This window comes from Strigops habroptila, chromosome 4 (assembly GCF_004027225.2).
Source record: "Strigops habroptila isolate Jane chromosome 4, bStrHab1.2.pri, whole genome shotgun sequence".
NCBI classification, from domain to species: Eukaryota; Metazoa; Chordata; class Aves; order Psittaciformes; family Psittacidae; genus Strigops; species Strigops habroptila.
Genome location: NC_046358.1, coordinates 20746553 through 20758830, shown reverse-complemented (window position 1 = coordinate 20758830; position 12278 = coordinate 20746553). Strand labels below are relative to the sequence as shown.

Genomic DNA, 12278 nt, shown 5'->3' with positions numbered 1-12278 from the left:
ATATTTGTGAGTAGTGGTTTGTACTTTTTTTTTCTTTTGGAGCTTGCACTATTTCTGAGTCCCACTCTCAGAGTGTCTAGACTGTAAACACGCTATATAGAGACTCTATCAACAAAAAGAGGTAGGTATAAAACATCTCTGTGAATAGAAATCGTACAGAAATTATGGAATTCTAATGCTGTTACAAGTCATGTTTTCTTATATGAGTTGTTCAATACATTTATTTATTTTCAATAAAATAAAAGCTAATGGTCGTATTTCTCAGGTAAAACATCATAGTTATTGAGGCTGGTGTGTTAGGGTTATCTGTATGTTTTGCATTTCAAAAGTGAGCAGTGTTCTCTGCTTCCAGCAATTGTCTGGGGAAACTAACATTTCTACTTAAATTTGCAGGGATATGCTGAAAAAATAAGACCCATGGTTCGAGATGGCGTGTACTTTATGTATGAAGCTCTTCATGGCTCCCCAAAGAAGATTCTTGTTGAAGGAGCCAATGCAGCATTACTAGATATTGACTTTGGTGAGTTTAAAATTCTAAATTTAATTAAACTCCTAAGGGATTAGTTTTATTTTGATTTGTGTCTATATCAGCTTTGCAAAGAGCAGGAAAATACAGAAGCAAAATAGTCTTTAATAGGAACAGATCTCGCAGAAGTAAAGCACAGTAAGCCGGAGATTGTATCATTAACAGGATTAAGTGCTTATGGTTTGAATATTGATTTTTACTGACGTTTATTCTGGCAGAGTTGAAATTTCATTGCAGATATTCTTTATAAATGTGTGTTCACATTGCCATACATTCCAAGCACCCACTGCAGTGCTGCTGAGATAATTCCTCTGCATTGGAGGGAGGATTGAACTGGTGCAGATAACCTGTAAGCCTAGCTTCTTCAGCTGATCTCTGCTTTCTTACCCAGAGTCTAATTAAACCACTTAGGTCTCCATGAAGATGCCATTAAGAACTGGAGAGATTTTCCAACCCAGAGTCACAATGTAGAGAATGTGAATAGCCTTATAAGACTTAGAAAATTTGCTGCAGATATTCAGAGCTGCTTGTGTAGAGCACTGGGAATGTCAGACTGTGACCTTTACACCAGGCTCTCTGTGGATGTAGCGGAAATACTTTCTGTGATACACAGGACAGTGAAAAAAGCTTTACACAGCAGCAGTGTCCTATAATAGATCCAGTGCCTAAGTAGTATTGAGATGCTTTTAAATTTCTCCCTTGTGGCCAGTCCTCAGTGAGAGTAGCAAAGGATGAAAGCAGAAAAGCTTACGCATGGGAACAGGTAGCACATACTTGACACCTCTTTATAAGAAAGTGTAGGAAAGTAGTGTATTTTATTTGTCTGTGTGAACTTGTTGCTCACTAATAATATGCTTATACATATTGCCAGGATGACTCAGATGACTATTTGAATGGAAAAAATCCTCCATTTTGAGAGGTTTCTGTAGAGCTTTAGAAATGTAAATATGTATTATTCACTACAAGAGGAAGCAATTTGGGGAAGAACAGCTTAACTTGTTCTCTTAAAAGCAAAATGGGTACATGTGATAAGAAGAACTTGTTTTAGTCTTTGGCTGCTGTTTCAGTTTGGCTTTAAAGCCAAACATAGAGGTGAAAATCTCCTTTCAACTCACAAAGGAAAAATCAGTCTTTGTTTCTTGTCATTGCTGAAACAGGCTTGTGCTCTTGTGTTTTTCTGACAGGCACGTATCCTTTCGTGACTTCATCGAACTGCACTGTAGGTGGTGTATGCACTGGACTTGGTGTTCCTCCCCAGCATGTTGGTGATGTTTACGGTGTGGTGAAGGCATATACTACTCGAGTGGGAATTGGAGCATTTCCCACTGAGCAGATTAATGTAGGTTTAATGTAACAAAATGCAGTATATACAGTTGCCAAAAAATAAGGTCAATGGAATGGGGTAAGGGTATACCAATGATAAATAAGTACTAGAATAATAGTGCCAAGCAATCGTACTCAAGGAGAGGAGAATTACATTATTAAGGTATTTTTCTTCAGAGGAGAGAAACATGAGTGTGATGATGTTATATTACAGTGAGCACACTTCTGTTGTAATGAATGATGTGAAACCAGATTTCATCATTTTGTGTAATATTGTTAGGTGCATTTCAGTGGCAAGAGTTTGTTGTAGACTGGAACTGTCAGTTCATCACAGGAAAGCTTAGATTACAAAATACAACTTCTGTGCTTAACAGCCTGCGTTCTGTGTGATTTATAGAATAAGTGTGGTGTGTGTGTCAGCTAGTCAAGCACAAATTGGTCAATACAAAGAAGGGAAGAGATTTTGATTCTTTTAAACTGTCTATTGTGTTTTTATTATCAAGAAACTAGAAAGCTCAGGGTATTGATTATGAGCTATACACACAGCAATCTCTAGGTCAGTGATCTGAATCTAGTTTAATAATTTAGTCACAAAAATCCTTTCTCTAGTAGCTCAAACAAATTGGTGATACCTTTTAGTTTTATGAATCATGACCATAAGGTTTCTTTTTTCTTCATTTTTAACACATTATAACACTGCCAGCCCAAATGGAAGAGTTGGCAGTTGCATACTGTGGTAGAACCTAGGAGCCCTAGGCATGGTCAAGGGGTCTGTTGACCTAGACATTGTACAAGCATTGGTCTTGTCCTAAGCATTTAGTCTTGTTCACAAAAACAATAGGTGCCAAAAGACCAGATGAAGAAATCATATAAAACAAAATAAATTTTGTTTTATTAAACAAAATTAAATAAATTTTAAAAATTTTAAATTTTAAAACCAGGGCTGAATCATCAAGGAAATCTGCCTATCAGATGAAGAAGGAAGAGAAATGTCTCCTTGGAACATGAAATAGTCATATTAAATAAGTATTTTGGAAATGCTAGTGACTGAAATACAAAAATCCTGTGCATAAAGGGCTTTATTCTCCACCTTAGTCCCCTCTTAATAATACTTAATGATTTTTGTCTATTTTTCCTAAAAAAAAGGCCTTGGAATTAAACAACTATATTTTTCTTGTTATTCATTGGTATTTGTTTATATTTGTTTTCCTGCTATTTTTCAGTGAAATGCCATCAGTATTCTTTCTGTCTTCTTTTAGGAAATTGGAGATCTTTTACAGTCCCGTGGCCATGAATGGGGAGTAACTACAGGCAGAAAGAGACGCTGTGGCTGGTTAGATCTTGTCAGTTTGAAATATGTTCATATGATCAACGGATTCACTGCGTAAGCATCACTGATTTTGCGCTACATTTGGAAGTGATAATTTTGTGCTTCACAGAATAAATATGTAGGTAACATTAATATAAGTCCAGTAAAGTGTTGCATTTTAAGCAATAAAATGATTCACAGTGGGTGACTGCGAATTGTCTTAATGCTAATAATGATCTAATTCCTTTGACTTTTCTTTTTTCAAATCAAGTGATTTTACAACATCATAGAAGCAATTTTTTTTCTAATGTGTTTTCACTTTGCTTGTATCAGATGGCTGATGTAGATTGGGTCAATATATCAGGTTTCTCTCAGTTCGCTCTAGTGTTCTTCATCAGTGCTTTCATACTGACTTATACCATGATCTAAAACCTGCTGTTTTTGAGCTTTGGTTGGCTGAAGTGGAACATACTTGTAGGACCAATTCTGCATCCTTTGGTGCCACTACCTCTTTAAGTTGTTTAGGTGGGATGGCACAAACTGCACAGCTTTCATTCCAGTCCTGACAGGTTCATTTATTTACAAAGATATAGTCTAATATTATATTATAAATTCTGCTTTTAATGGGCTGAGATTTATTTTCTTTGGGACTGAGAGACTTACTTGGTCAGTAGATTATTATAATTCAAAATATATGTTAAATTGACATTTTAAAGGAAAAGTGGCTCTTTAAAGGAACTTTTCAAGACCATAATGCTTATGTCTAAAGCTAAAATGCTAGTAACTGTCGCAAGCTATTAATTTATAACTAGTTACCAATCTCTGTTTTCAGAAAAAGTTGCAAAACTTTAATTACAGTTTTGTTCAGATGAAGTGTAGACTTACTCATGCATTCAGGCAAACGTGTTCATTTATGCAAACACATGACCCTGGGCATTTTAATGTCTTATAAACTGAGACTTAATGATTGTTCGTGCTACTAATGTTACAAAATAACAGTGGTCTTTGCTCATTAGTTTGTCAGAAGAAAGGAATTTTTTTTTTACTTGAATTTATATTTTGCTTTAACTTGCACAGCTCTAGTTTATGTGGAAATAGTATTAGGAAGGCATTATGTTTCCTCCCATTTCAGTTCTATACAATTACTGCACTTCTGTCAACAAAACTATGTCATCTGTGGTAACTGTGACAGTTAAAAAACATGGGGAGACTGACTATGCTGCTTCTTTCCCAAAAGGTCTTTTAATTTAATCATTGCATTCGTCATATACTTACTGAGCACATATGGCATGGACTATTACGCATTTCCCCGTCTAAATCCTTAGCTGCTCATATTTTCACCAGGCACTAGTCTTGACTAGTTTTAAAATGCAGTTTTATTCTGATCAGTGAATACTACAATGTCTTCTCAAGGTTCCATTTTTGTGTTCCATTGCATTCATTCACAAGATGAGAAAAGGTTCATTAAACTGGCAACCTTGATAGCACAGCCAAGGCACTTGAAAGTCAGGCTGGGATCCTTCCTACTGAACTGTATATGTGATTTTAGTAGCCAGCTTATGCTTGTCAAGTCTGTTTTAAAAGTAATTTAGTAAATAGGTCTGTCTTGGAGTTGTTGTGAATCAGTAGAAGTAACAGAAAGCAGAAATAACAGAAGTAATCACTAGTAGTGATGTAAAGTGACATGCCATCATACACACCCAAACCAAGTCCAGTAAGTGCCACTTTACATAATAAGCTTGCATTTTCATGCACTGAACTGAACACTGCACCTGTATGAACAGCTTTGTTTTGATAGTTTAAAGCATTCGGAATTCTGTCTTTGTAACTCAGGCGTGTATTCATTCCAGAGGCGTGAATTCAATTAACAGTATTCATAGTTCAATATAGTTGTGTATTTCTGCTTGCTGGGTTGCCTGGGCTGGATTTGTGAGTACAAAACTAGAAAGGGGGGAAAAAATATATAAAAAATACAGGTGTAAAGCATTAAGAGGAGACTCACCATGTGTGTAACTCTAACCAATGTTTCCTGTACAGTTTGGCGTTAACAAAACTGGATATTCTTGATGTCCTTGATGAAATTAAGATCGGTGTTGCTTACAAACTGGGAGGAAAAAGAATTCCGTATTTTCCAGGTATGTCGTTAAATATCTATGTTCGGTTTTCTTTTTCCTGCCTGTTAAGTCATACCTGTTGGGTATGATCTGTTTGCTTTTTAAAATCAGGCTTGATTTCTTTTTTGTTAGACCTCCTGTAGAAATCTGTGGAACTGTAGCATGAGTATATAGGCTGCCGTATCAGTACATTAGCATTTTCCATTTACCTTACATCTGTATGTATGCTGACAAGAAGTTCAGAGCAAATGAAATCTTGTGTTGGGGGCTCTGTGTCTTGTCCTATTAGATTTTTTGATTGGCAACACCAGGGATCTGAAAGTCAGCAAGACTCTATCAGTGACTGTGTATTATTGGCAATAAGCTTTGAATGAAGTAAAATAAAATTGAAAGCAGTGCTTAAGCTGTGCAAAAATGAGACAGATACAAGCAGAATAAAGCTGCTTATGGTATACCATCGTATAACGGTAATTAACAGCAACAACAGTGTAGTTAATGAAAACAAATATTGCCTATCAATATGATTCATGTTAAAACTTTTAAGATGTAGTAATGTGTAATTTTCTTACATTAATGATGTTTTCAAGATACCTGTAACAGACTGTGCCAAGATGAAAGGTTTGTTCTGTTAGGATGTGGACTCTAGGAACATGGGGCAGGCTGGCAGCAGCCAGCTGATGGTAGTTCCTGGCTGTGGACACAGTGAGAATTCCAGTGTGGAAAAGCTTACAGACATCTCAGTTTTTAGCAACCCTGATTTAATCCTGTTCCAAAAAAATAAAAACATTTGAGGCAGTAGTGCCTTGTCTACAGGAGGACTTACATTTTATTATGTGCAAATCTGAACCAATAAGTGGAACTCCTGTAAACTTCAAATAATTTGTTTCCTCAAAAATAAGAGTCTAGTCTTCTGACAACATAGAGTGCATCCTACAGTTTTTAGAAGAGGAAACTATATTCCTGGATCCTCCTGAATCAGAGTTACCTTCCTAAGTAACATAAATTATGAATGAATGAAATACTGTTTACTCATATATGAGATTTTAAATGTTCTCAAAAGACTTTGTTGGTCAGGTACCTTTAGGTGTATTCTTTTAAGGTGGAGTAGCTAAAATCAGCTGGGACAAAAATTGTTCTCCCACAGCTAATCAAGAGATACTACAGAAGGTGGAAGTAGAATATGAAACAATGCCTGGCTGGAAGACCGACACAACTGGTGCACGAAAATGGGAGGACCTCCCACCCAAGGCCCAGAATTACATCCGCTGTGTGGAAAACCATGTTGGAGTGCCAGGTAAATCTTTCTGTAGATGTACATATGAGGATGCCACAGCAGTTGGGAACAGCTGTGTAAAAATGCTCCAGTTGTTAGTTGGGGAGTGGCTTGATTTGGGCAGGAGGCAATGGAACCACCTGTAGTTGGGCTGATGAAGGCAAATGACAGCTTGCCAAGAAGCATTGAAGCAGGGTGTTTTGCAGGCAGGTCTGCAGTGTTGCAGAGAGCTCCAAGCTGCTGCTGACAAGGATTTAACCAGGGGAAAGATAAACGTGTATTGTTCTTGGCAAACTGCTGCCTTCTGTCAGTGAAAACTTAGGGATCTGTGTACCACGCTTCAGTGCAGTTAGTTCAATGTCTTAAATCTCTTCATTTCACTTCCTGCACTGCATCCCAGTTGAACATAGACTCAGACTTCTCTTTTTCTTTTTTTTTTCCCCCCCCCTTTTCCATACTTACCCGTATAAGGAGATGTGTTGCTTAATGGATATAAGATCGTTTAGCCCAATTCTGCCACTTTGGAAAAATGAGAATCTTAACATGATCAATCCCTAAAGGTTAAGCCACCCAGTTTTCTTCAACCCTAACGGCTAGAGCTCTAGATGTTACAAGAGGTATGGTATGAATGATGGAGTTTGGAAGGGAATTTCCACAGCAGCAAATTGAGAAAGCTGGCATTTGTGCTTTTGTTTTCCATAAAGCACTCAAAGGTCACATTTAGGGATTATGGGCTAGTGACAACTGTGGCAATTCCAGTCTTGTTCATGCATTAGGAAGCCTGAAACTCAGTGAATAGCCTGTGTGTGGTCACAGACACAGATGTGGCGATGTGAAGGGCTATGAAAATAAAGCTCCCCTTACTTTATTTCTCTGGTTCTCTGTGTGAAGGCAGGGTACCTTGGTGGGTTTGGTGTCTAAAGGAGACCTGCCTAGAGTCAATTCTATAGTATCGATGGGCAGTCGATTAGAGAAACTATAGTATTCTATAATACAGTTTCTGTATTACAGAAACTATAGTATGTTCCACTTACACAAACTGTAGTGAAGCAATTATAGTATGATATTTGGGGTGGCTGCTCACACTGGATAATGTTTTTAATTGCAGCCTTACATTTAACAATGTTATAGTACATGTGCATCACTGTCTCCTCCTCCATATCAAGAAAACTTCACAGCCTGGCAGAGCTTTTGCTTCCTTCTCTGCAGGGGTTTAGATAGACATCCTATCAATCAAGAGGGTGACAGTGAAACCTGCAAAAAACATGCTTGACCTTCCGTTAGGTCTTTCATCTGCAATGCTTTGTGTTCATGGTATAATTATTTCATGCTTTCAAACTTCAATATATTGCACTTCTAGTCAGGTACTGCAGCAGGAGTAAAGTGATTTTTGACAGTAAAACTTCCTAGCGTTTTGTTTCAGCACAAAACTGGACAGTTTGTAGTGAAGCGTGATGAAAGGTGAAAATTATTCCTATTCATTGATTATAATATTTGCTCTCAGTAATTGTTCTAATAAATGTGTTTTCCTCCCTAGTTAAATGGGTCGGAGTTGGAAAATCAAGAGAGTCAATGATCCAGCTATTTTAAACAAACGAAGAACTTCCATGATGAGAAGAACAATTTAGAGTTCATCTGTTCCTTACTGCCTCCTCTTTAAATGGAGATGCTGTTTAAAACCAACATATTCTAGGAATTAAATAGAAACAAAACATATATTCTGTAACGTTTTATTTATCTTTAATTTCTCAGTAAATTCATCAAAAAAATTGGATCATCATCAAAAAAAAGGGATAAAGTATTCTTAACAAAATAAGGAAAAAATATTTTTTAAAAATTTGAGTCATGTTACCGTTTGAAAGTATTTTACATCCATATAGAGTTATTTCTTCTTGCTGAAACCAGTATTAAGCCTTTTTCCAGTAGTTACTGGGTAAGTTTGGGATTGTGAAGCTTGGATTTGTTCTTCAACTTCAAATGTTAAAATGTCTGTGTATCTGGGTTGGCAGTACTGAGTCAGATACCATGTACTTAAATCAGTTGGATTATACAGATTTTCAGTTCCTAAAATACAGTAAAGTTTGGTAGAACTTTATGGGTGTTCTAATTTTTGACTGCACAAAGCAAAGCAGAGTTGTGTGTAATCTTTATATCACGATTTTTTAATAGCCCTAAAGTGGATGGAGTGCAGCTGAAGTATTTTTATCACAGAGCCTATCCCCATATGTGAGATAACATCTATAGAGGGGCCAAACTGGGGAAAGTTGACCTGTCTAATAATTCTTTCAAATATCCTATGTACTGACAGACAATCCCTGTGGACACTGTCAGATGTGCAGTCTTTATTTTGTGCAGTAGGGAAGGACTGAGTGAAGGTGGAAGGAAGAGTGTCCTCAGGGTACAAAACACATGGGAGGGTGGAGCTGAGACAGCACACTATGTTTGCTCAGCCAGCCTGAGGCTTTCCTTCCTGCAAAGTGCAGTGATTGTAATTTCCAAAGTTTTACTGTAGTTCTCTGTTGAGGAACTCAGGACTTGTGGCTCTGTAAGGCACACTTGTTTCCACAGCACCTAGGTTTCCAAGAATAAATCAATGCATGACTCAATGATGACTGCTGCAGTATTTACACCCCTCACACATTTTGACCTTCCTCAGCAAAATGTAATGCCTATTTATAGAAGGGGATGACATGTGGCAGCCAGGGCTGGGACACATAGAAGCCATGGAGAGGTCCCAGAATCTTCACGAATACGCTTGGATTTCTTTGTGGATCTTCTAATTTATAGTAGTCGTACATCAAGAGCTCTCAAAAGAGGCCTACCTCTTGTAAAGGAAAAAGAATACACTAGAAATAGAGTTATTCCCTAACTGCAGAATTTTCACAGTAAATGTTCCTTTCCTATATATGTCTCAGAGAGCTAGAACAATATTTTTGTATCATTCCCAGAGGCTGTGGAAATGGCATCACAACCCCAGTTATGCGATTATGTAGTATGTGAAAATACCCTTTTTCTGAGATAATAACTGCAGGGATACAAAGTGATGACATTCTTTGCATCCAACATGGGGGAAAAAGAAAAACCTACCCGGAATATCTTCGTCACACTCATCCCCTTTGTCTTTTCTCGCTCAATATTAAGTAACAGTTAATGTTCAAACCCATTTGTGCCAAGAATAATTACAAAAGTACCAGTACAAGCACACAGCAAGCACTAAATTTAACTGTTTAGGGATGTATTGCTGCTTGTAAGGCAGAATTCTTACACTTTCCAGCTGCAGAGCAGTCTCTTCATACCCCAGTTCAGCACAGGCTGTGGCTTTATGCCACAAGCAAATATCCTTTCTCTCTTAAAAAAAGATACAAAAAGACCCCAGCCCAAAGCCGTGAATCCTAAACTCAGCTATAACTCCATTGTTGTTGATCTTTGACAAGTTGTTTAATCTCTGTGCTACTGGTTTTTCAATCTGTGAAATGACAATTAGGAATACCTCCTCACCTCTTCTGTACTGTTTTTTGGAGGTCTGTGGGTCAAGCCCTGCAGTCCTTGGTCTGACATCGAGGAAGCTGTCAGCTTCGAATTTATGGGCATTCTAATGAAAAAGCAATGAGATTTCTGACCTTCCTTAATGTTTGCAAAGCACTTCTAAAAGGTGCCTGGTAAGTGCTAATTACTACAAGCACTGTGAAATGTGCCTCATTTACATGAGGTTATTTAAGCATAAAGATGCTTGGAGGTACAGTAATTAAGTTTTGTTTTCACATGGCTTAACCTTGTGACGCTTGTTTACTGGATGATCTAGACTGTTCCTTTTCTTGGCCCCATCTTCATCTGTGCATTTGTGCTAGGAGGTTGCCATTATATTTAAGCTCTGGTTGATTTATAGGTGAAGTCCACAATGACTAACAAGCCACTCGGAGTGCTGAGTAAGTGGAATAAACAAACAGCTCTAAATGAAGTATTTGGCATATTGAAAATATTAGTTTTTATAGCTTAATTTTCACAGGATTACTTGCTCTTTTTCACGTATTTTTATTTTCTATTCAGTAATTTTTCAATTAACTCTCCATTAGGTCCACATTGCCTGTCTTTGCGTTCAAGGATTCATCAAAAAACCAGTAATATTGTCAGTGGGCATGATGTAATAGGCAATTATCCTGTGACTTACTCTGTTATCATAAAAATAATACCATGCATTTCATTTTATTTCATAGCATAGATTTTTTTAATGAAAGCTCTACTCCTATTGAATTTCCTATGTGTTGTCATTGAGTTAAATGTGGATAAGTTGAGGCTTTTATCAAAAACCTCCTTAATCTACTGAGTAACACAATGCTTAATATGAACATTCTTATGTAAATTTGCTTTCATTTTAGCCATTTCCCATGTGTATTATTTTGTATCATTTGGAATTTCAGCTTAATAACAATCACTGTGATAAATTTGATTTCTTCCTTCTCCCCAGCCAAATGCAATAATAATGACTAAAACTGGTTGATGTGTCATCCTGTTAGATATCAGGATGGAAGAATAAGGGTAAACTTGTACCAAAATGGCATAATTTGTGGTAAAGATTATTGTTTTTTAAAAGTAGCATTTACTGATTCACTCATGCACATTAATGTGTTTGTCATATTTTCTTATGCTTACCCTTGCAATATGGCCTTCATAGTAAAGTGTATGCTTCCTAATACATGCAGTATGGGATTTTGAAGCTTTTGTAATTTTTAATTCGCTGTATATGGTCTTACGGTTCTGGCATAATGCACTTTATAAAAGGAAAGAAAACTAAGCATTTCCATAGTAATGTGCAAACTATAATTACACCTTATGCAGATTTTTTCAGATGAATTTTGGAACCACACCTGTTTATTTTGTCCTGAAAGAGGTATTAAACCCAATTTAAAGTAACACTGCTTGCTCTCTATTTCTCTCTTTTTTTTTTTTTAAACACAATACACTTCGTGCAAAAAGCTGGTTCAGTATTTCATGGATTTTAAAAAATACCTAGCAGCATTACTGAATGAGTGGGTATTTTCTTTGAATCTACAGATTCCCAGTGTTTGGTGTTTTTTTAACATATTCTATAAACTTTGTCACACTTTCCCATTTACAAACTGAGCAGGGATCCACATCTGCCACTGGGGATTCATGGTTAGTCATCTGTCATTAGCTCACCTGAGTGAACAATGGTTTTCTGATGAAAAAACTCCACATTTTCTAATTGATGCATAAATGTTCTTGCTACAGGAGCTGGCTCAGAACAGCTGATGTGAATTCCATGTAATTCTTATCAGCTACCACTGGGCTAGAATGAAGAGGTAGATAGTGGCTCAGATAAATAATTACCACCTCCAAAACATGAGTGGACTTCAGACAAATACTGCCTGGGTTCCAGAAGCCTTTATAGAAATCACTGGTTTTCTCATCTATTTTAGAAGGAGCCTGGAACAGCAGGGGAGTGACCTGCCCAGTAAATGATGGCAGGTTAATACACAACTCAGGGCAATGTCTGAGAGCTGTAGGAGAACTGCTCTGCTAATTAACTAGTACTACTTATTTCCTTTATATCAGTCCTGCTATCTTATCTATCTTTACAAGAAGTCTGTGTCTGTGGTATAGGCACTCTATCAGGGGAGTGAATTTGTTGGCTACTAATTAAGTGAGTTTGTTAGTGGTGGTTTTGTCTCTTTATTAGATCTGTGTTGCCAGTGAAAAAAAGGATGCCTGAGG

General features: G+C 37.1%; 1 protein-coding gene across 2 annotated transcripts in view; it reads left to right on the top strand.

Annotated features, from left to right (window-relative positions):
- ADSS1 (adenylosuccinate synthase 1) overlaps nucleotides 1–11456 on the top strand; it is a 30174-nt gene extending 18718 nt beyond the window's left edge. For both annotated transcript variants that reach the window (XM_030483858.1, XM_030483859.1), the window contains exons 8-13: nucleotides 394–520; nucleotides 1711–1865; nucleotides 3109–3233; nucleotides 5196–5293; nucleotides 6417–6566; nucleotides 8083–11456. In XM_030483858.1, coding sequence (XP_030339718.1) covers nucleotides 394–520; nucleotides 1711–1865; nucleotides 3109–3233; nucleotides 5196–5293; nucleotides 6417–6566; nucleotides 8083–8135 — 708 coding nt within the window. In that variant the 3' untranslated portion in view covers nucleotides 8136–11456. The remainder of the gene's footprint in view (nucleotides 1–393; nucleotides 521–1710; nucleotides 1866–3108; nucleotides 3234–5195; nucleotides 5294–6416; nucleotides 6567–8082) is intronic.
- The last annotated feature ends 822 nt before the right edge of the window (nucleotides 11457–12278 follow it).